At 36.6% G+C, this 24707-nt stretch overlaps 1 protein-coding gene across 1 annotated transcript in view; it reads left to right on the forward strand.

Annotated features, from left to right (window-relative positions):
- The window catches only part of SYPL1 (synaptophysin like 1), a 31902-nt gene extending 7414 nt beyond the window's left edge, over positions 1 to 24488 (forward strand). Inside the window, exons 2-5 of the mRNA XM_027838791.1 lie at positions 16130 to 16251; positions 17332 to 17542; positions 21613 to 21801; positions 23018 to 24488. Of these exons, the coding sequence (XP_027694592.1) occupies positions 16130 to 16251; positions 17332 to 17542; positions 21613 to 21801; positions 23018 to 23149 (654 nt within the window). The 3' untranslated portion in view covers positions 23150 to 24488. The remainder of the gene's footprint in view (positions 1 to 16129; positions 16252 to 17331; positions 17543 to 21612; positions 21802 to 23017) is intronic.
- The last annotated feature ends 219 nt before the right edge of the window (positions 24489 to 24707 follow it).

The raw sequence follows: 24707 nt of genomic DNA on the forward strand, positions 1-24707 counted from the left end.
CCTCAAACAAATAGGAATCCAAAATCTTTTGGGGTAAGGGGTAAAGGTCTTGGCTTCAGAAACTGCTTCCTGCTGGCAAGGGGCATAGAGCTGTCCCTGCCTTGAGGGGGTCCCAAAGAGGAGGTTGACTGGTACGGAGCATAGGCTGCATCCAGGGAATGATTGGGGGGGGGGGCATTGGCTGGTACCTGCTGTTTGCTACCAACTGTAGGTGAATGGCCTGTAATCTGGAAGATACAAATCTGACAGAAAAGACTACAGGGCCCAGATATATCATTAAATTTCTTAAGGAAATGTTAGTAGTAGTGTGTATTTATTGTTCATTAATATAACCATTTCCCATTTTTGAACCCCCATAGTTCTTAAAGTCTACAGTTAGAGTTGACTAAATCACACACCATATTCTTATTCCATGTCTAATTTGATACTGATTTTGTGTGTGTGCTAACAGGCTGTTGATTGACATGGAAGTAGTTCTCCTATCAGTAATACGTTACTTATAGGCCAATCACAGTAATCCCTTCCACATGGATGGGGTTGGAACACAGTGCCTCTGTGGAAAATTTTTTGGCCTTCCCTTTGTACCAGGGAAGTCTGAAATTTTTCTTTTTCTTTTATGGGATGTTTACAGTACCTTATTGTAAAATTTGGGTTAAGTATTTGGTCATAGGCTATGTGTCATCTGCAGCTTCTGCAAAACTCCCCCAAAATTCCAATTTCTCATGCTGATCTGGGATATATTGAAACCTTGGTGAGGAAAGTCATGATGTAGAAGGGATAACTATAGAATATAGTCAGTTTTTAATTTTTGATGATGTTATTGTTTCCATTGCTTTCTGGTTCACTCCTTAATGAAAGTATCCTTGGCTTAGAGGCAGGGGGATTCTCCATGTTGTGCAACAGTGGTGTCAAACTCATATAGGAACAGAGCCCTGTGGGCTCCATATTTAACTTGGAAAACCTGTAATTAACGTTATCTGTGTTGTATTCTGTATTTTGTTAAATACTTCTCAATTATATTTTAATCTGATTTAGGTAGCACATGAGTTTTGCTGGCCTTGAATTTGAGGACTCAGCTCTTAAGTGTCAATCTTAAATAGAAATGGGGTCACTAAACCGTATATAAGATCCCTGCAGGCCACATTTTGACTAAGAGAACTGTGTGTTAATATCCATATTTTATTGCATATTTATTTTGTTAATTATTGCCCAATTACATTCTAATCTGGACCTGGCCATACCTGGAAATATTGTCAGCTCCATGCAGTCCATGGCACACATGGCAGTGTGTTTGACACCTTGGATCTCATTTTTTAACTTCAGTATTTTCTGTTGCCCTGCTTGATGATTACCTTTGCATATAAGTTATTGATTATTAAAGTGTATGTATGCATACATATAGATTTTAATTTGAGAGTACTTCATAAAATTTCTCTGCCTTCTGAACTTATGCAACAGACTGGTGCATAGACTGAAATTATCTTTATAATTGTCTCTGTGCAAGTGCTTATCTGCAACGGGTGATAGGACGACTATCAGCTGTGAAATTATATTTCTTGTTGCCTTTGGATGTATGATGAAACCAAATGCTCTCTCTTTTATCTGTCTATATAAGGAGAACTAGTGAGGCATCCTTTGATTTATCTGTAACTTCTTTTGTCTTGTTCATTTATAGTGAAAATGCCAAGATTGATATGGTTCAGTTACCTCTGTGGCATGTCCACAAAGATCCCATGTTTATATCTAGCAACTGTTAACATTCTAAGAACTGCTTCTTAGCACCCTTTGTTCTACATTGTCACTGTAGAATCAGAAAAGGGTCCTGTGGGACTTAAGGATATTTCCTATTTTTCTTTCTTTAAGTGTATTGCTGTGACCAAGGAGTTCACACACTTATTGGCCAGCCTACTGGTGATAAGCGTCTTTGTGAATTAGCTGGGCTGTTCCTACAAAAGCAGACTAGTCTGTTGCCAGGATCCTACTGGAACCCTTTTTAGTTTGTTACAGCTTTTCACAGCTTGTTCTTCTTTGAGAATCTATGTTCTAGGGCAGGGGTGGGGAACCTGTGGCCTTGAGGCCACATGTGACCTTCTAGGTCCTTGGGTACAGCCTTTTGACTAAATCCAGGTTTTACAGAACAAATCCTTTTATTAAGGGGATTTGTTCTGTAAAGTTTAGATGCAGTCAAAGGGCAACACTTGAGTACTCTAGAGGGCCATATGTGGCCTGCAGGTCACTGGTTCCCTACCATGTTCTAGGGTAATTGTCCTGCCACAAAAAAAAGGCATCAGAGTACAGTTTTATACATTTCCAGTAGTTTCAGTCAATCTTAGTTGATTTTTGTTTTATGTTCTAGTCTGGAGATCTTTTGGGATCCTGTTTATAATCCGCAATGTTAGCTATCTCTAGCATTGTCTTCTGCAAATTTGAGAACTATGACATTTATGCCTTCATTTAAGTCATTAATTTTGCTAAATACACAAGACCAAGGAGACTACTACTGTCTTCTCTTCAAGTTCATATTTATGTCCAGTATGACAAATAAAAAACAATCTTTAAGTACATTTATCCCTTCTGCATTGCAGTTTTCCCCCATTGCTGTTTCTTTATATCGTGGATCTGAATAAAAAATTAAATGGGAATTTTTGGGGAGTTCTGCGGAAGCTGCACATGACACATGAAGGCCAGCAGACAGCGCAGAAAAAAATTTAGAAACTCAGAAATGTATAAAATATATGTATTGTATTGTATATCATCAATACACTTTATCTTTTAATACCATAATAATTCAGACTTCTTCTCTGATATGAAGGGAGGGCCAAAAAATTTTAGGCAGATTTTCCAGATCCAGGGGGCTCCACACCCTTAATCCTGGTGATGTGGAAGGGATAACTATACTGTATTTCCTAGGTGTTTTCAGTAATTTTCTTTTTAAGAATTTTATATAAATTATAATCCAAGAGACAATAAATACTAGATTTAAAAATCTGGAAATTATTTAACTACTTGAAGCCTTAATGACATTATTGATGAATGTTACTAGTTTCCACCATCCCATTTTCTGTAATGTTCCCTACAACCTTATCACTCTTTTGTTGACCCTCTTAAAATCGATCCTTAATCTTACTTCCTCTCCATTCACACTGTTAGCATCCTAGTTTGGGCCTTGATTTCTTCTTGTCTGGATGATTGTAATTGTTTCTTGTATTAAGTCTCTCCTTACCCTACAATCATGAAAATGTTTTTAAATGTATATTCTCCAGTTCAAAAATCCTTTAGTTAAGAGTGATTACCTGTAAAAAATAAAAATTGCTTTACTAGAACCAGGACTTGGGCTTTCCACAGTATTTTTTCCATCCTATTTTACTCTACTTTAGGCACTGTCAGAAACCATACCGAAATAATAAGATGTCCTGATTTCAGTTTAATCTCTCCTGCCTCCTTGCATTTAGAGTCCATCATACTTGGAATGGACTTCCTCAATATTGACACCTGTTGAAATCCTTTTTCTTCAAATCCTGCTCCCCACCCCCCCAAAAAACTCTCCCACCTCAACTTTCTAGGAATATCTTGCTTAGACCCCTCTCTTTCCCTTAAAATGTCCTAATTCATCTCTGTATCAATGATTTCCGATTTCCTCTCCCTAATTCCATAGTTTACCCCATCTAAAATTTAGTGAACAATTGCTTATCCTTAGAAGTTAAGTGATTTTTGCCCATTGATACTCGCCTAGTCTGAGAAGTGGGACCTAAATCTTCCTGACTCCAAGCTAAGCACTCAGTCCAGTAGTGCCACATCTCTAATTCATGTCTACTTCTTCTCTCCTCTCCTATTTGTATAAATATCTCCTCTGTTTAATTTCATACTGTAATGGACTAGGGTGGTATCCTGTTTCATCTTTGTGTAGGGAAAATTCAGTTATCTACCTTGCTGAGTTGTGGGAAAAGTGCTTTGTACATCTTCAAATACTATGCAAATATAAGCTAACCATAACATCTGCTGCTCATTTTGTAACTTATACACCTCTTGTGAGGGCTGTCATATGATTGTATTGTTTCAAGCCTAGTTTTCTCAGCTACTTCATAACCTTCTTGAGGGCAGACCTTGCCTTATGTTTTTTTGTATCTCACAAATAGGTACCTAACTAATGTTTATTGTTTGAGTATTTGTCGGGTTCTTTTTCCTAGCTACATATTTTTAAAAATGATCTACTGGTGTATACTTGGTTTGAAGAGAATATGGGGAAGAATCCCAGCACATTGGGTAGATTCCCTTAGAGAAACTTGGTATGGTCAAGAGTGGGGATGGGCAGACATGGATAGGGTACAACTTGTATATGGAGTATAGGTAGCTTGGGAGCATGAATAATATTAAATTGAGCTTATATTTATTGAATACTATATTCAAAGCATGAAGATAGGGAAGTTACTGTCCCTTTGTCAGGTAACTTTATTGAGAGGGGGGAAATAAGGATGGAACAAATTTAATAATAAATTGTGATACAAATTAGAAGGTGAAAGTTAATGAGATGGACAATTCTGAGTTCAACACTGGAGGCCATCACCTCTGTCTTTGGGAGGGGAATCAGAAGAAGAGGTAGTAACATTTGAGCTAGGACTAACTGTCCAAAATATGAAGGGGAGAAGGGGACAAAGAACATTCTTAACTCCATACCTTTACTCACACCATTCCATTATGCCTACAAAGTTAGGGAGGTGTTTAAGGAACAATGAGTAGTAAAGTTTGGCTGTAGCACAAGGTATGTGAAGGGAAGGAGTGTGAGATAAAACTGGAAAGGATAGGTTGGGGCCAGACTCTGTAAGTACTCTGATGTCAAACTAAGGAATTTGGAGTTTATCTGTTAGGCAATATAGGGAGCTATTAGAAAAAAAGAAGAGGCAATTTTGTGTGATAGGGTTCCAGCCTCAGTTAAGGAGTACTTGGGCTTGAGTCTTGCCTCTGATCTATAGAATTCAGGTCAAGTCAGCTTAATTTGTCACTACCCTCCCAATACTACACTGTAAGACTTAGTTGCAGAGGAGGTGATGACTTGCATTGGTAGGAAGTTTCCTCACTGGCAGTTCATATAGAAATGAAATCCGAAGTGTCCAGGCAGAAAAAGGGAGGGGTGTGGGAAGTCATCAGAAGTTTTCAGATGAGAGTGATAATTTATATTGTGTCTGAGATTTATAAAACGCTTTTCCCACATCAGTGCTGTAAAATAGGAAATGTAAATATATTCTTGGATTTTGGGTGACTTGTCCAAAGTCACACAGGTAGTAAATATCAGAGTGAGGATTTGTACAGGCATTTAGGTGGCATAGTGGATAGAGCACTAGTCTTGGAATCAGAAAGACTCATCTTTGTGAGTTCAAATGTGACCTCAGACACTTACTCGCTGTGTGACCCTGGGCAAGTCACTTAACCCTGTTTTGGTAGCTCAGTTCTTTACCTGGAAAGTGAGCTGGAGGAGGAAATGGCAAACCACTCCAGTATTTGTGGCAAGAAAGCTCCCAAAATGAGGTTACAGAGAGCTGGACATGACTGAAACGACTGAACAATAAAAGGATTTGAACTGTTATACTCTCGCTCAGAAACCGCATCTCTTTCCGTTGTTCCAGGTTGTCTTCTTTTTACTGCACTCCTCCCCCTTTCCTTTCCTTCAGCCTTACGAGGTATATCTTTCAGTCAGCACCTTCCACTGCATATTTTGGAAGTTTCAACATTCTTTTAGTTTGCCTTTCTGCTTTCCGTCTTCCTGTAGGACATTTGAACTAGGTTTATGGAGTTTGTCGTTTTGGGCTACTTTGCCAAAGGAGAGGGGGATTTTCATAGTCTGTTACATTCTGTCCAGCTAATTTTTCAGCCTTTATAAATTATACCGGGTATTGATATATAGTTTACATAGATCACATATAATCATATGTACAACATCCATTGGTTAGTCACATATAATAAGTTATATACAGTATATACATATATATACAGTAAACTTTCTATGGTCTCTATTATCATTGTGCCATCTTCCCCCAAATGCAGTATACTTCTCTGTGTCAGACACCTGCAGGCTACTACATGGGTAGTAAAATGCTTGTCACAGTACATAGGCACCCTCAGACTCTTTTTTCTTTTTTTTTTTGCTTTTTGGTGAGGCAGTCTGGGTTAAATGGCTTGCCCGGGGTCACACAGGTAGTAAGTGTCAAGTGTCTGAGTCCAGATTTGCACTCAGGTCCTCTTGATTCCAAGGCCAGAGCTCTATCCACTATGCCACCTGGTTGCCCAGACTCCAGACTTGAGGGTCTGTCTGTCTGTCTGTACTTGTCTCGAGGTACATTGTCCCTCTATTTATTGGGCAGACCCATAATTGGAAAGATGCAATATTATAGGTGGGAGGTAATGAAGTCCTGAATTAGGATGGTGGCAAGGAAAAGAAAATGAAATAGTATAAATAGTACATAATTAAGGTTAAATTGTAACGATTTGATAACTAAATATGGCAGTTGAAGAAGGGAGAAGAATCAGATGATTGAGATTTTGAGACTGGAGGTTGGCTGGAAGAATAATGGTAAAATGAACAGATTCAGGAAGTCAGGAAGAAGAACATATTTTAGGGTCAGAGATGCCTTGGGTTTTGGTTATGTTGAATTGGAGGTTTCAGTAGGACATTTGATATATACATTAGGTAGTTGGAATTTCAGGTTTGGAGTTCAAGAGAGAACAGTTTCAGTGTATAGTGGTAGGAGCAGAATCCAGATTGCTGGACTGACTGGCAAGGTAGTGAAAACTGATTGTAGACAATTCTTTATAGGTGTTTACCAGTGAAAGGAAGGAGAGCTGTAAGATGGTGGTGTGAGAGTATGACTTCATATAGCAGAGAGCTAATTATTTTTGTTGACGGTTGGGAAAAAGAATTGAAACGCAGATAGAAGCAAAGAAGATAGGCATGGAAATTATGTTCCAATTGGGGAAGACAATACTTAAAAAGGGGTGTTTTTGAATGGAAAATCAGAGAGAATGGTGGTTGGAATCATAGTCATCTAGTATTTATTAAGCACCTATCATGTGCCAGGCACTGTCCTAAGCAGTAGTTATACAAAGAAAGGCAATAGACAGTCCTTGCTCCTTTCCAGAAATTGTAGTGATCTGATTACTGTTCTTAGAGCTAGAGTTGAGGGGTAGGGGTCAGAGAAGGCACATCATGACACAGAGATAGAAAGTGATATGCTCTTCCAGAGACTAGAAAGATAAAATGAATGTTTATGAATCAGAGATCCAGGTTACATTGGATGAAAGCTTGAGTTTGGGTCATAGGTGGAGGCTGTAGAGCATGGAGCCTGCCACGGAGATAGCTGGGAAATAGTGGGTGAGCCTAATGCTCAGATTTAAGGGAGGAAAGGAAGTAGCAAAGTCAAGAGCACAGGTTAAGTGTTAAACTTGTGAAGAAGAAGGGAAAGAAGTGACAGTGCTTTAAGGGCCTGGATGAAGGGAGTTGAGGGAGTTCCTTAATCTCAATACAGTAGTCTTTGTGATACTCTGAAGGTAGAGATTTGAGAGAGTTTGAATACAGTGAAAAAGGATTGGAACCACCATTATGAGGAAATGTGTAGCTTTGAAGTTCTAGGTATGAGTTCATATAGCATTACTATGTTATAGAGGACCCATTCAGCAGGTTGGTGTGATGAGAAGATCACTGGACTTGGAGTGAGGAAATGATTGAATTCCATCTAAGATGCTTAAATGTCACTTAACCTTTCAGAGCTTCAATTTACTATCTGTAAAATGAGAAGTCATAACCTCTTACTTTTCTGTCCACTAGCTGGGGGCAAAAATATCTATACCTATAACCCTTCAGAGTGGTTCTAAGGATCAAATGAGATAATGTATGTAAAGTTACTTTGTAAACCTTTGAGACTGACAGAAATGTCGGTTGCTATTGTTAGAGCCCAGAAACCTAGAAAGCAGATGTGGTGAAGGTTATTCCAATTTGGTTATTAGTACGGCTAAAAATCAGGTGAGTGAGGAATTCATGGGGTACCAACAAGACTGGGGCACCAACCATGAAGTATGGGTGAAGGAGTTAAGTGAAGTCAGAAGAGGGCTGATTAGAGAGAAATGAAGGGATTGGAGGTTGGGATGAAGACTAAGAAAAGGTTCATCAGGAGTGAAGAGTATTTTATGTGGAAAGATAAGAGGCTGTGGTCAAAGGGGAATTTTTTTCCCCAGAGTTTAGGATCCTGGAGGTGGAACTAAGAATAAAAGGGACATTTAGACTAGATGATGAAGTCTTAAAGTGAGATTTTTAAGCAGAATGGAGATAATCAAGAAATTCTGAGTATTTAGATCATCAGGTCATTAGCCAAAGGAGATAGGTTGCTCAGTGTATAACAGTTATAGTGCTTGAGGGTTTACCTTCTCACAAAAATTCTGAGGTAGAGAACCATTCATCAGTAGTGAGACCAATAACTGAGGTTATGAGCCATTAAATGACTTATCCAAGCTCCGTAAGCTAGGATCCTAGGATTTACAATAGGAAAGAGATTTAGAGATAATGTACCTTAAGATTTTACAAAAGGAAGCTGAGGTCAAAAGAGATTCTGACTTCCCCAGGAACAGACCATAGAGTTAGTAAGTACTGGAGGAAGGTGACCACTTTTGAATCCTGACTCTGAATCCAACATTCCGATACTTTTTCTTCCCCTGAATTGGGAGGACTGAAAGAAGAAACGACCCTCTTTGGAGAGTGCTCCAGTAGAAATCATGCAAGTGACTTAACTAGAAGGGCATATAAAGTAAGCTCAGCAAGGGAAAAGAGTATGTGAGGAAAGAGCAGCTGGGAGGAGAGTTATTTGTGTCTTAACTAGCAACTCTGAGTAAGTGAATGGAAAATAATAGAAATGGAAGTCTGTTGGGAGATGTGGTTATTGGAGGAAGATATAACATTTAACATTATCATTTTCAATTTATCATTAGAATACTGGTCTTTGCCTGTGACTTGGGTAATGCTGCTGGTTAATTACAAGCCCAGAAACGTATGGGGAAAAGGCAGTGAAAATGTATGCCACAAGTTACTAAAAATTGCTGTAATTACTACATTGTGTTACAGTTAAAAAAGAACTAGACTTGGAGTTAGAAATTCAGGTCACTGCTCCAGCACAATCTAGTCCTATGACCATTGGCAAGATGGCTTCTCTGAGCCTCTAAACTAATTATATTACAGGAACATCATGAGGAAAGTGCATATAAATGTAGGAGCTTAGTATTTATAACTCCATTGAATAGGAATCTACAAAACATTAAGATGTGATTTCTAATGGTGACTAGATTCTGGGATGAACAAGAAAACAGTACTTGAAATCTTATTATTCATAGTACTGATAAAAGGCTAATGTTTGCATGATACACTAAGATTATAACATGTTTTACATAAATTTACTTGCTAAGAAAAAACTTAGGATTAATTTAGTTTACCATTTGTTGTTGCTTTAGTGAACATTCTTTTGTTGTTCAGGGTAGGAGAAAAGGGGAAGTTAGGAATGGCTCAGGCTATAAATAATCTAGTGAAATTAATTTAATCTAGTGAAAAATCATATTAGATATGATTAAGATCTATTTGAGAAGATAAGGTATTAGCAGCCTGTCAACAAACTGGTTGTATTTCTCTGCTCAGTATTACTAATCAGTAGTAATTTGCTATTGCCAAGTGCAGCGAATGGTCTTTAAGCACTTTGAGTGGTAGGTGCATTCAAAGAAAAAAAAAGACTGGCTGTGCCTGCTCTCAAGGTGCTTATTACTAGAAGGATATGTACGTAAATGTAAAAGATAATTTGAAGATGAAGAAGGCACTAAAAAATTGGGAGAGAAGCTAAACAGGCCTCTTGTAAGATAGCACCTAAGCTCACCCTCAAAGGAAGACAAAGATTTTGAGAATGGAGGTGAGGAAGGAATGCATATCAGATACGGGGGAGGGCCTGTGTGAAGGCATGGAGACAAGAGATGGAAACTGTAGTCGGGGAATAGACGGTATAGTCACTTTAATTTAAAAGTAAAGTATGTGTGTAAGAGAGAGTAATGTGAAATAAAACTGGAAGGGTAGCTGGGAGCCAGATCATGGAAAACCTTGAATTTATCCATCTGAAGTATTTGTATTTTATTCTAGAGACAACTAGGGAGCTAAAGTTTTTGAACAGGGTGGTCATGTAAGCAGGAACTGTGTCTTGGGAAGATTATTTTCACCAGCTTTGGAGGATCCATTGAAGAGGGAATGCATTTGAGTGGATATAATCAGTCTTCTAGGATTTATTAAGCACTTAATATATGCTCGGCACTGATTCTAAGCAATAGGGACAGAAAGTGAAGCCAGAACAGGAGTGATGACCTAGAAGAGTACTGAAGGGGACACAGGGCTATTTTATGTTTTCCTTTATTTTATGAATTGTTTTGTTTCATATAATAGCCACCCTCTGCTAGCTATGAGTCTTAATGTGTTTAAGCTTCACATAGAAAAGGGGTAGTCTTTTTCTGGGACCATATGCAAAACTTTTCCAGCTCCATAGTCCTTGCTAGATCTTGTGTACCGTATAGTCTGAGAACCTCGAATCAGCTTCTGTGCCACAAGGAAGGTATTTGAGCAGGACTTTAAGTTACTATTAAGAACAAGACTTCTGTGTATTGTACTTTTTTAATGTGTACTAGTTTTCTCTTCCCAACAAATTATAGCTACTTGATCATAGCATTTTTTTAAAAATTAATTTTTTCAGAGTGGCTGGCACATAACGAGCATTAAATAAAGGGAAGGAGTTTGATTGGATTTGAAGTCTTTTGTTATTTTGAGAAGAGTTTAGAGAAGAGAAGTATGCTTTTCTTTTTAAAACAATTTTTATTGTTCGTTTTTCAAAAATACCACCTGAGGTCTTAAATATCTCCCTCCTGTTTCGGTCTGAGAGGTTGAGACCTCTCAAAGACTGGTGTACAGGACAGGATTGTCTGGAACGAATTGACAGACTCAAGCATTCTTTAAGTCAAGGTGGCAAAGTTTTATTGTTACGCTTTTCAGCTGACAAGGATTCTTAAGGAACCTGCAAGAGACTGAGGATAGAGCTAGGGTTTATATGGAAAAGGGCATGGGAAAGGAATGCCAGGGACGCTGATGAGGTAATCTAAAGTTTCAGGTGTCTTTGGGAGCTATGGATGAGAAAGTACAGGGAGTATACCGGACAGGAAGGGAGATGACAGAGGTATGGATCTTTGGAGTCTGGCAGGAGGAAGAGTTCTTGGGCCACCCAAGGACAGAACTCCTTGGGCTGGGCAAGGCACCCCTCTCCCTCTGTCTTGATGAGAGAATGCTCTGCAACAAGGGAAAGCTTTCTCACAAGACAGGAACTTACTAAGGAATTGGGAGGCTTCCAGAGACATGATCTGAGGTCTGGGACCTGAGCAGCTCAGCACTCTCTCACCCAGCTTTGTGTAGCTGCACCAGGGAGAAAGATAAGGGTCATGCTGGGGCCCACTCATGAATAACTGCTAGGCACAGTGTCCTTGGGCTGGGGCGTGGTTGTCAGAGACAGTGTTTCTGAGACTAGAGAGAAATTGGAGTCCAAGTACAAGCACAAGCACCCCATCACTCCCACCCTCTAAGTGCCACCTTTTATAACAAAGATGGAAGAAGGGGGAGATTTCCAGCTGAGAACTACCCAACACATCATTTCAGTTTGACAGTCCACTAGTCCCCTACCTTTGTAATATATTTGTAACAGTGTTAGAACCATAAAAGTTGCTTAATTTGGAAATGTTCGTTTGAAATAACTTCGCACTTCAAAAAAAACCAACAAATTACTTCCTAGGAAATGCCCTTTATAATGCTAGAAAATTTTTAATAGAAATAATATGCACACAGTGGCATTTTATTCCTTCTAAGAAGACAAAGATCTTTATTTTTGCCATCAGCCTATATAAAAACCCCTTTCCTCTTCTAAATTTCATGCAAATCCAAATTCAACCTTGTTCCTTCAGTCCCTCTCTCCTTTGCCTTCTTCCTCCTATGTCCTCTGGAACAGCCTCTCCTCCCTAATTGTTAACAAAATCTCCTTTATCTTATAAGTCTAATTAACATACTGTCCATTTTAGGCTAATAGAAACCCGAGACATTTCATTTCTTACCCTTACTTACTGCTCTTTCCAGGCCTATCATTTGTCACCTTCCTCTATGTCACCTCTCCTCCTTATCACTAAAATCTACTGACCTCCTTGCCTTCCTTTTTTAAGGAGTTTAGTATCTGACTCAGTTTTTCTTCTCCACTAATCTTTTCCTTGTTTATATAGGTTTATATATTAACATTGTTTCTAGTCACTGCATTGATAAGAGTTATTAAGTCGAAGGACCTCAACCCATCAGTTTATCAACCTTTCCAGCTCTTGTGATTTATATTTCCAGCCTACCTCTGCTACTCATAAGGGTGCTCATGTTCTTTAGACTATACCATCACATCTAATTTTTAAAGTTTATCTTACTGATAAATTTCAATTTAATGCAGATGACAAACATAAATTTAGAAAGTGCATTCCTCGAAAACAAGGAAAATAACACTAAAGAATAACTGTAATGTTAGGTACCTACAGTGTGTGTGTACTGTGTACTAAGTCCTGGGGATCCAAATACAAATAAAGACAAAAACAGTCTTTGCCTTCAAGGAGCTACCACACACATACAAATTCAGCAAAACCTGATTAATGATGGTCCTCCATCCATGGAATGCTTTTTGTCTCACTACCACCACCTCTGCCTCCTGGCTTCCTTCAGGATTTGGCTTATATCCCACTTGCTGTAAGAGGCATTTCCTGGTATGCTGCACTTCTTCCCCTGCCCAGTGCCTTTCCTTTGAGATTATCTTCCATGTACATAGTTGTTTATGTGTTTTTTCAGCTGCAGAGAGTGTGAGTTCCCCAATTGCTGGGCACTTAGCTTTTGTTTTGTTTTTTGTTTCTACCTCCTCTTCCACTGGGAAAAAAAGAAAAACAGAACCATTATAACAAATATACACAGTCAAGCAGAACTAATTCCTACATAGGCCATGTCCAAAAAAGTATGTCTCAGGCAGCCCTCCGAGTCCATAACCTGATAGAAGGTGAGTAGCATTTTTTCTGGTCACTGCATTGATAAGAGTTCTTAAATCTTTGAATTGTTTACCTTTCTAGCTATATTTCTCTGAAACCATCCCCCAAACCATTTTTTTAGGACACAGAAGTATTCATGCACTCTAACTTGTTTAGCCATTCCTTCAATTGATGGGCATCTGCTTAATTTCCAAGGTTTGGGTACCATAAAATAGCTGCTGTAAATATTTTTTTGTAAGTATATGTGGGTCCTTTTCCTATTTAATCTCTTTGGGATATATACCTAGACCCAATATCCCTGGGTCAGAGGTTATGTAACAGTTTAATAACTTTTGGAGCATAATTCCAAATTGCTTTCCACAATGTTTGGGCCAGTTCACAAGTCCACCAGTAGTGCATTAATGTGGACATCCACTTTGTTTACAAGTGGTGCAATTTAAAAGTTCCTCCCTTTGGAGGTGTGTGCTTAATAGTGGGTTGTATTATTGGATCAGAGGAGATACATATTTTAGTGACTTTAGTAGGTGTATTTAGTCCCCTCCTCTAGTTGCCATTTTCCTTTTTCATCATCTTTGCCTACCCAGTGAGTATTGATGTATGTCCTCAGAGTTTAGTTTACAATTGTCTTATTAGTGGTTTGGAGCATTTTTTCATATGGCGTTGATATCTTGGATTTCTACCTGAGAGCTGAACTCCTGCTCCTATCCTTTGACCGTTTACCTATTGGGGAATGAATTTTGAATTTTGATCTTATTTATTTTGATCAATTCCCTACATATTTCCAGTGTGAGACCTTTATCAGTGAAATTTGCTACAGATCCCCAGGCCTTCTCTGTTAACTGTTCCCTTCTAATCCTAACTGTAATGCTTTTGTTTGTGCAAAAACTTTGCAATTATACGTAAGCCAAATCGTCCATTTTGTTAACTGTGGTCCTTTCTATCTTTTAGGCAAGAACTCTTCCCCTATCCATTGTTACAAAAGGTATCCCTTCTGTTCTCCCCTAATTTGTTTATAAAACTTTTCATAAGGTCATGTATCTATTTTGAGCTTATTGTTGTATGTGTTGATCTAAACCTAATTTCTCCCAGTTCCAGTTTCCCAGATTTGGGTGATGGATTGGGCTTATGCCAGGAAGCTGCCTCTGTTGACATAACCACAGGTTTTTATTATTAATATGGTCCATTTTATGTATAATTTTTCTATTACTGAACCAACCTTACCTTGGTATTATAAATCCAACTAGTTGCCTAAAATTGTAACACTTCCGTGAACCTAACCTCTGGAATTTTCCTTTTTGATTTCATTTCCTATCATGTCTCCTGACAAGTCTTCCAAATCTTAAACTTTTATTTTTGATCCACACTGTGATTATACTCCATTTTTCCCTTCTTCCACTCCGTTACTCTGGCCTCTTTCTTCCTGTAGTCTTAGCCCTATAACTGACCAGTTCAACTATGAACTATCTGCTGCTCTGGAGGAGGTTGTGCAGGCATGCCAGTGAGTCCATTACAGATTCATGTTATCTGATTTCAACTGGGCTCTCACTAGTGAGTGGTGATTTTATTCTTCCCTGACTGAATGTCATGGATTTTTTTTGCATTCTACATCCACTTCTCTTTCACATAAAAACATGTGTATTGTGCATTTCAGACTGGATGTCCTGCAAGTATCTCTAACTCAGCATTTCCAAAATAGAACTCGCCACCTTTTCCCCCAAAACCCACCAAGGGTGCCATCTTCCTTGATTTCATCACTTTCCCTCCCCCAACATAGTCAGTTGCCAAATCTTGTCATTTCTACTTCCACAGCATCTATTATACCTTTCACCTTCCCCTTGCCTCACAGTCTCCACCTGAGTTCAGGACTTCATCATCTCTCACTTCTTTGAGTAGTTTCTCTTTCTCAGTTCTCTTCCTCTGCAGTCCGTTTTCCACACAGCTGATGAAGTAACTTTGCACAGCTCTAACCATGACACTTCTGTAATCATTAAGCTTCAGAGCTTTCTTCTTCAACCTAGGATCAAATATTTAATGTTATTTCATCTTCTTAAAAGTTTGATAATATACATAACGGACTTTATGTACGTGATTTATAAATCAGTAAATATGCATATGTTGGAGGTATGTGATCAAAGTAGTTTGGAGGTTGCTGGCGTGTTAATCATTTGGAATATGCTACTGTGTGTACATGCATCCATTCACATACACATGTATATTTAATTTGTTTTATTTCCCTAGTTAGATTGTAAGCCACTAAATGGCAGGGACCCTGTATTTTTAATCCCAGCACTATACCTTAGCTATACTTATTTGTTGTTTACTGTACCCTTCTAAATTACTATTAAACTTTTGAAAGATCTGTGATTTATTCTATATAGTATACTCTTTAAATAGATATAAAACATTGCCTTTCCATCACCTCATTAGGTGGTTTTATGATGTTGTAGCAAAAAATATTTTTTGGTGACAGCCATTATTGTGCCAAGCCTGTGACTTAGTGATACATAGATTCACTATACTCCTCTGTCAGTAAACATTTGTTAAGCACCTACTATGCACCAAACACTGGTGATACAAAAAGAGCCAAAAGAGATAGTCCACATCCTCAAGGAGCTCACAGTCTACTGGGGGAGACAACAGGCTCTATGTTGGACAAATAAGAAATGAGAGAGGGAAGGCACTAGAATTCAGAGGGGTTGGGAAAGGCATCCTGTAGATGATTTTGATTCTGTAAACTTTACTTTCTTAAACTTTCTTAAACTTTTACTTTCTTGATTCTGAGACTAGTGTTCAGTCTTCATACCATACTTGCCTCTCTGGTAGATGGACTTCATTATTGTAAACCATATAGGATGTTATTTATGGATCGGTTGTACTCAGTAATAGTGTAGTGTTTTTAATCCATTATTTTAAATTATGTTTTAATTCTAGTCCATTATTTAAGATATGCTCTGATAGTTATTTTAAGGCTGGGTAGAGAATAAACTCTTTCCTTTATCCTATCTCAATTTTTATGTAGGTAGCTGCCATTTTTTCTTTTGCCACTTGTGGAGGTTTTAAGGGCAAGACAAGTTTCAAAGCTTCCTGCCCAGGTCAGACTAAAAATGAGACAATTGAAGCTGCCTTTGCCTATCCATTCAGGTAAGTGTATTTATCCATCCTCTCTTTTCCCCTCCTGTTTTTCTTTAATATTTTGCTCTGTGCATGTGTCTATGTTGTCACAATAAGATTTTCAATTGCAAATTTGCTTCATTTTTGTGTTTATATGGTGTCTGGTACATAGGAGTTCCTTAATAATGCTTGTTAATTGCTTTAAGAATCAACAGTAATATTCTGAGTACCTTGTTTGTTACACTGTGCCTCATTTTAAGCAAACAATGTATGAAAATGAAATATTTCCAAAAGGATAAATTACAGAACTGATTGTTATTGGTATGCAATAAGCTATACTTCTTTCCTTAGTGTATCTTTCAAAAACAAGATCAGCAAAAATTCAGTTCACAGAGTTAGGAATCTATTTCTGTCAAATGAAATATATATATGTATATATGTGTGTGTGTGAGTGTGTATATATATATATATATAATTTATCCTGTTGGAATAGAACTTTATATCTCAAACAAAACTTGATTCATGTGAACTTGATAATGGGCTCATATCAGGTGTGCTGCTAAATGTTTAACAGCTCTTGGGGGATCCACAACACTAAAGTCTAGACAATCAGCAAGACAAAAGCCTGTGTGTCAAAGTAGCATTCGTGTGTGTGACAGTATTCAATTCTAGTTAATAACTAATAGTTTTTACTAACCAAATTATTTTATTTCAGTATGTCACATATAAAAAATTTATTAATTTTAAAACTGTTGAATAGAGAAAGGCATAGAAAGGTGTAGAAAGAATAACAGTCTAGGAACTAAGAGAGCTGAATTTTAGTCCCACCTTTGCCATCAACCATCTTTGGGCAAGTCACACCCTCTCTGAACCTCAATTTCTTCTACATCTGTAAAGTTAATTTCTAAGATACCTTTTAGCTTTATCATTCTTTATAAGCCTGTGATATGAATTTAATTAAACATTGATACATATATCAAGAAAAGGATCTTGGGCCGTTACATAAATGTGTGCCTGCATTTTTTTGTCTTCCATCTTCCTATTAAAATATGTTTAAAGTTCTTTTTTTATCCTCTTTGAACCTAATTACTTTAAAAATTTTTTTTTTAGGTTGAATCAAGTTTCACTTCATGAAACAGCAACACAGGATCCTCCGTGTGATGTAACTTGGAGCAGTTATTTTCTTATAGGAGATTTCTCTTCTTCTGCCCAGTTCTATGTTACATTTGCAGTCTTGGTCTTCCTATACTGCATTGCTGCACTTGTACTTTATATAGGTTATATGAACCTATATCGAGAGAGTCGAAAAATTCCCTTTACTGTAAGTTATATTCACCTTGATGTTATTTTCTTTTTGTAAAAAAGTTAAGAATGTCTGCTAATGTGTTTATCTGACCTGAAATGTAGCCTCTCGTGTTTTGGAATACCTAAGGCTCCAGTTTTGTAAATATCATGGATTCTAGAATCAGAGATTACTCTTAATAATTTGAACAGCTTTCTGTGTAGTAAACATATAATTCAACTCCTAAGTGGAGAGATTTTAGTTCTTTTGTTTATTTTAGATTTTTAAATAAGCTATTGGGTAGAAAATAATAGGCTATTAAGTATACTTTAATTCTAAAGAATGGCTTAAATACCAAGAACTTCAAAACTTAAGTATCTTTCATAGTTCTTTTTTTCCCTTCTATCTCTCACTCTCCCTCCCCCAAAACAAAAATTTTAATAACTTACTTTAAATTTACCTCTAAGACTTTGACAATTTATCTTTGAATTCCCTCCCTCTAACCAGACATTTTTTATTTGTGATATCCATGAGCTAATATTTCTGAGCTTGTGATGCTACAAAAGTATTTGGATTTGACTTATCTTGATTGCGTAACCAAAAAAATAATTCTATAGATCCAGACTAGAGATAGCAAAATCACTGATGATTCATAATAGCAGGCTAGGTAAATCTCTACCATATGTAGAATATCTATAGTTTGCCCTTCATATAATTAGATTTTTAGTATGTCCATAAGACAATTGGCATCAAGTGCTGAAGACCATTGGTCTTGGTATAGTATCCTTCACTGCCACTAAATATCATGGCTCATACAGGAAGAGATAGTCTGCCTGCCCCATAGAGGGGCGGGAAGAACAACTACTACAGAGATTAGTTCTTAGGAAATGTCTACCATAGCATAAGCAAAAGGAGGCTAAAACACGGCAAGAGAAAAAAACCTTAATAAACCCTAACACAAGCAAATAAGGAAAATTTATTAAAGAAATTAAGAATTAATTTATGTCAGGTATAAGAGCTTTTAGCATAGAATTGAAGTACAATATTTGGCTGAAGAAAAAACTTAAGGATCAGGGATCTCCCAGAACAACATGACTTTTTAAAAAACAAAAAAGAATGCCATAATGCAGTAAATAATAAAAGAAAACCATCTAGAACTTAAGAATATATGAAGCAAAGCACATTAGAGAATCCACAAATTGCCACACACCATAAAAAACCCTCTTCATTGAGAGCAAATTTTGCAAATGACTAGGATAAAGACCTTCAGATATCAAGGAAGAGAAATGTGTATAACACGGGATAATTCCACACTCATGAAAAATGGAACAGTGTATTCTGAAAAGCAAAGGGAGGTCAAACTCTGCAAACCATAATATCATACCCTGTAAACCTGAGTCTGCTCATCAGTTGGAATAAATGATATCCGGCTCACAAAAGGAGGGGAAGAAAACGATGTCTGACAAACTCCCAAATCAGTCTTAGTTCCTAAAACAATATTGGTGCTGAGATTTGGGGAGTGGAGAACAGAAAGTGCTTTTGTGATGCCGACCTTATATATTTTTATGATTCTTAGCTATACCCTCTCAAGTCAATCTACCTGTGCCTCTTAAATAACAATGACATTTAATTTAAAAATATTACAAATGAAACATATTAAGCAATATGTAGAGTATTAGTAATGTAGAAGATTCTACTCGATGTAGGCAAATATAACTTCTTAGCTTTTACTGAGACTTGATGAGATGAGATCCGTGTTGTGCCATTTGGAACCTTGACTTTAAGAGTTAGAGAGACAAACTTAGGCTTGATAAAATCATTAGAATGCTATTCAAAAGTGAATGGACTATCTCAGGAAGTTGTGCGTTGGTTGTCCCTCAGTGGAGGTCTTAAAGAAAAGATATGTTTTGTGTGAATATATATCTAGAGGCCTTAGAGGCCAGGTATCATTATATATGGGTTAGACTAAATGTTCTCTGAGACCAACTCTGACATACAGTGATACTTCCAGGAATTCTAAAGTTAAAGAAGGTATTTCAAACATTGCCCTACTTTAAAAAAAAAAAAGATTTTTTTTTTAATTAAAGGATATTGAAATTGCTAAGAAAGAAGCAGTTGGTTAAACAAGCAGTAAAATGTTTTATTTTTATTCTTGCTGCATGGCTGACAAGAAAACAAATGGTAAGTATGGAATATTTTTATCACCTGAAGTTGCTTATTTCCTTAGAAACTTTGCAAAGATTCTGTTACCTTATGTTAAAAAATTCTTCTGTATCTTAAGTAGGACTTAACAGGAAGTTTAAGTACCTATTTGGTAGGAACTGTAAACTAGAATTTTCTGTATAGTCTTTGTAGTGTTTGTAAGCCTGGTTTATAATTATGACCATCCTATTCATGCTTTGAGTAAAATTTCTTGTTGTAAACAAGAATGTTGTAAACAAATGCTTCTCTCATTTTCTTAAGTTAAAAAAATTCTACTGTATGTTAAACTACAAATTAAAAATTATACTGAAAATAATTTAATCTGATTGAGGGGATTTGATCTTATTATGATTAGGGGACTTTTCAAAATCCTGCAGTGCCTAAGGGTCATTGATCTGCAAGTATTTATTGAACACCTACTATATACCACTCACTATACATACTAGGACCTAAGGATATAGTTACAAAAAAATGAAACCATTAACTCCTCACAAGGAGCCTGTTTTAATGGGGGAGACTTCAAGTACAAATGAAAATATTTACAGCATAAGCGTGAACTTTATAAATAGGTAAAAAGTAGTTAAATACAAGGATAGTTGAGAGGAGAACCCTAGCCAGTGGGGGATCATGAAAGGATTCATGTAGAAGATTGTGCTTGGGTAGCATCTTACAGGAAGAGAGGAACTGTGAAGTAGAGGTAAAGAGGGAATATATTCTAAGCATATGTGAGGGCCAGCATAAAGACACGGGATTGTGGGGAGATGAGGAACGTCCTGTGAGGAGCAAGAAAAAAGGCCAGTGTAGCCAGATCAGAGAATGTGAAAGGCAAAGTGATGTTAGCCAATTGTAAAGAAAGGATGGGAGCTAGGTTTAAAGCTAAACAGAGAAGTACATGTTTTACCCAGGAGACAACAGGAAGCACTGGAGTTGATTGAATAAGAGTCATATAGTTGGGTCTGTGCTTAAGGAAAATTACTTGAGCGCTATGTAGGCTGGATTGGAGTGGTGAGAGACTTGAGGCTGCTGTTGTCATATAGGTAAGCGGTGGTCAGGATCTGAACTAAGCTGGTAGTTGTGTTAGAAGTGGTCAAGATGCAAGAAATATTATAAAGTTAGATAACGACAAGATTTAGTTGGCTAAGGAGTGTGAGAGACAGTAAGGAGTTCAGTATAGTGCCAAGTTACAAACTTGGGAGACAGGAATGATGGAGATGCCTTCCGTCACCAGCATTAGGGAAGTTTAGAAGAGGGGGAGGACTTGGGGGAAAGATGAGTTCAGTTTTAGATATACTGAGTTTGAGATGTCTGGTACATTCTAGTTGGAAAGTCCAATAAGCATTTGGTGTGATACAGGACTAAAATTCGGCAGAGAAACTAAGGCTAAATATATAAATATGAGTCATCTGCATAGAGGTATTGGTATCTAATAAGATTACCGAGAAAGATTATCTGAGAAGAGCAGGACACAATCTTAGGGAATACCCACATTTCCAAGGTATGATGTGGTTGATGAGCCACTAAAGGTGATTGAGAAGTAGTGAAAGTATGCAGGAGGCAAGGGTGGTGAATAGTGTCACATATAGCAGATAGTTTGAGAGGGATGAGGACTAAGAAGAGATCATAAGAAATTTTGGAAAAGGAGCTTTGTCTAAGAGAGAGTTTGAGGGAGAATGGTAAGGTCTAATGAAATGCTAGTTAATCAAATTCTGGTTGATAGGTTGTTGAATGAAAGTATAAGAAAACTGTATATACAAACTTCCAGAGGGGTAATAGGTTTGATCAGCTCTCTTCTCTCATACTGTATCTTAAACAAGTCTGAGTATTTTTGCTTAGTGGGATCTTAAAAAATAATGTGTAATTAGAGTTATCTGATGCATTAAGTATATAAGTAATTATTTCTCTTTTAGGACTTCGTTATTACTCTTATTGCTGCTTTCTTATGGTTGGTGAGCACTTCAGCCTGGGCTAAAGCTGTGACCGACATTAAGATGACCACAGGTGAAAATCTTATTGGTCAGATTGACTCATGCAATAATAAAGGTGTACAGTGCTCCTCTGGCTCTGTGACCAATATGGGATCTCTGAATGTATCTGTGGTATGTATACATTTTTTCTAGAGGTATTGTTTTGCTTTTTAGAAATGTCTTACCTGGTAATTAAAGAGAGTATCAGCTTTTTAAGTCTTAATATTTAAGACTTGTTAACTGTTGTTATGTATAATTTTTCCTTTTAAAACTAAACATGTTATTAAAATCTTAAATTAAGATCCTAATGAATTTATAACTTATAATTAAACTGAAATAAGAATTGTCTTAAATATATTAATAACACTGAGGTGGAATAAAATACTTTGCTTAAAAAGAACAAACTTTTTAAAGACTATTATAAAAATATTTGATACTAATTACAAAAGATATGAAGTTGGGAAGGGACCTCAAAGGCCCAATTCAACCCTTATCTTTAAATATTCTGTCCCAATTTAGTCTACTATTATAATTGGAACTGTAAACAAGGAACTTTGTAAAAAAAATAGTTTGACCACATAGTATTATCCAAAATCAAAACATTGGAATGGAGTTTGTTTCTACTCATGAAGATATTCTTTTCAATGGCTGAGTTAAATTTCAAACATAAACTTTCCATGTTTACAGTAACTTAATTTGAGATAGAATAGTAAAATTCACTGTTATTCTGATATTTTTAAATGGCTCTTTGGGAAATGTGTCTTTTTCTTACTACTCTGAAGAACCTTTGTGGTAGTACAGATTAATTTGGCTTCTGATAACATTTCTTGGGAAATTCACTTCTCTTTAGAGTTGGGGAGTAGAGCAGGATTTGAAGATTCCATTCCACATTGCTCCATGTAACTTTGGATCTTAGGGGAGGTGGGAAAGAGAAAAAGAAAAAGGGAGGCAGAATGAAAGGGAAGGAGAAGAGATTTTCTAAAGCAAGATTCGCTTGGAAATGAGAGTGAAATGATAGCTATGAAAAGAAGACTTTGGAGCACAAGACATACTCCTCCATGCAAAATAGTTAGAAATACCTTTTTAGTTGCTTATCTCCTTAAATCATAATATGCTCAACACAGTTTGGGGCATGTGCTTTTTTAATTTTTATGATTTTAGAAATTTTCATTGAGAATTGCAGGGGTCAAATTTTACTGTGAAAGAGAAGTTATACATTAAATTTCTAGTACTTTAGAATTTCATAGGGACATAGATGTGTTCTTCTGAATGTCATGGAAAAACTAGCTTGGATTGTGAGGTGTGGAAGAGATTTTTTTAAGTCCTTTTTTTTTCCCCCCTTCCATAGATCTTTGGTTTTCTGAACATGATACTTTGGGGAGGAAATGCTTGGTTTGTATATAAGGAGACCAGCTTGCACGGTCAGTCAAACGTTTCTACCCATGGCGCAGGAACAGTTGCACCTCCTACAGGAATGTAATTAAAGGAAAGAACTACACTGTGTGAAATTAGAATATATTCTACAACATATTGCCAGCATCTTTAGAGACAATGCAATTTGTTTCCAATAAAAGTAATGGTGTTTGCAATAAATTGATGGATTGAAAATTCTGCTAGTTTTTACATGAAATATGTGTCTTAGATACAAATTTTGGATGTAAATGTTTCAATTTGTAGACTCGAAGATCTAGGGATTTATTATGAGGTTGTATACGTAAAAATAAATGTGCAGTTTCTTCACTAAATTTTTTGCATAGCAAAAGTGTTTACCCCTTAGGCCTTAACACATGTATCTTTATTCAGGAAGTGGATGTATGAGTCTATTTTAAAAAAAGAAGAAACTGCATTTGAGTTACACACTACTGTAAGTTTGTACAGTTCATATGCTTTAAGACCTGTCTTTGTTTAAAAAAGGCTTATTGCATTATAAATATAGCATAGCAAAAAAAAAAAGTGTTTAGTTCAGAACTTAAATCTAAATACGGTTCATATTAAACAAAAATTCCTGAATGCAGAGATAGGTTTTAAAATAAATAACTTTAAATACTTAATAGTTGTACAAAAATTGTTTTGAGAATGGAGATCGGAAATTTCAAGTGTGTATAAATGTTCTTTGATATGGTTAATACAGTAATTCTACAATTCGAGGTGTTTACATTATACTGGTTGGTTTCTTAGACTAAGTGTCCTCTCAATATGATTCACCTAGACACTTTGAAAATTGCAGGTATAGTCTTATTAATATTTGTCCTCTGTTATTCATGCTACTTGGTTTCAGGATGGGATAATCCTACAAGTGTAGAAAAAAATTTAAGTTTTTTCCTTTTTTTTTTTTTAACCCATTCAGAGGAGAGAAGAAATTAAGTTTGTTTTTTACTTTTGAGATGCATTTAAATGTTTAGAGTCAATGAAGTTACTATTGGAAGCTTAGCACTGATATTATGAAAATAAGAAATGAGATCCAAATTTCATTTTTTTTAATGTTCTCATTCTTACTACATAAATGGATGATTTAAAAAATTATGTATGTGTGGTAAACAAAGGAACACAAGTGAGCTAGCTATATAATGGGTGCCTGTTTCTTTGTACACATATTTGGTTGTATTTTGGATATGCACAAGTCATTCGCATTATTTGCTAATCTTTATAGTTGCATTGTACAGAAATTCAGATTTTTTTCTTCCACATTGATTATTACTTTGTGAAGCACAACTCACTGTTGCCACATTTTTGTTGCCTTTATTCATGACAAGAATTGTCCGTGTAAGAAATGTATGTCTTTTATGCAGCCAACTTAATAAAAAAAAGTTGAAAAATGAGTGAATTGATTTACAGTAAGTCCCGTAGTATGTACATACACACCTTAACATTTTTAAGGTAAGTTATAGTTAGGCATAAAGGTACTCCCTCTAAAAATGGGAACTGATTGAAACTGATTTCATAGATTTTTTTGGCAGGGAATAAATCAGGGTAGAGTGGGTAAAATCTGAATGTATAGTCTATTTCTGTCTTCTCCTTTCCCAGTTCCATTTCAAAGA

Source organism: Vombatus ursinus, unplaced genomic scaffold, assembly GCF_900497805.2.
Source record: "Vombatus ursinus unplaced genomic scaffold, bare-nosed wombat genome assembly UNPS02014830.1, whole genome shotgun sequence".
NCBI classification, from domain to species: domain Eukaryota; kingdom Metazoa; phylum Chordata; class Mammalia; order Diprotodontia; family Vombatidae; genus Vombatus; species Vombatus ursinus.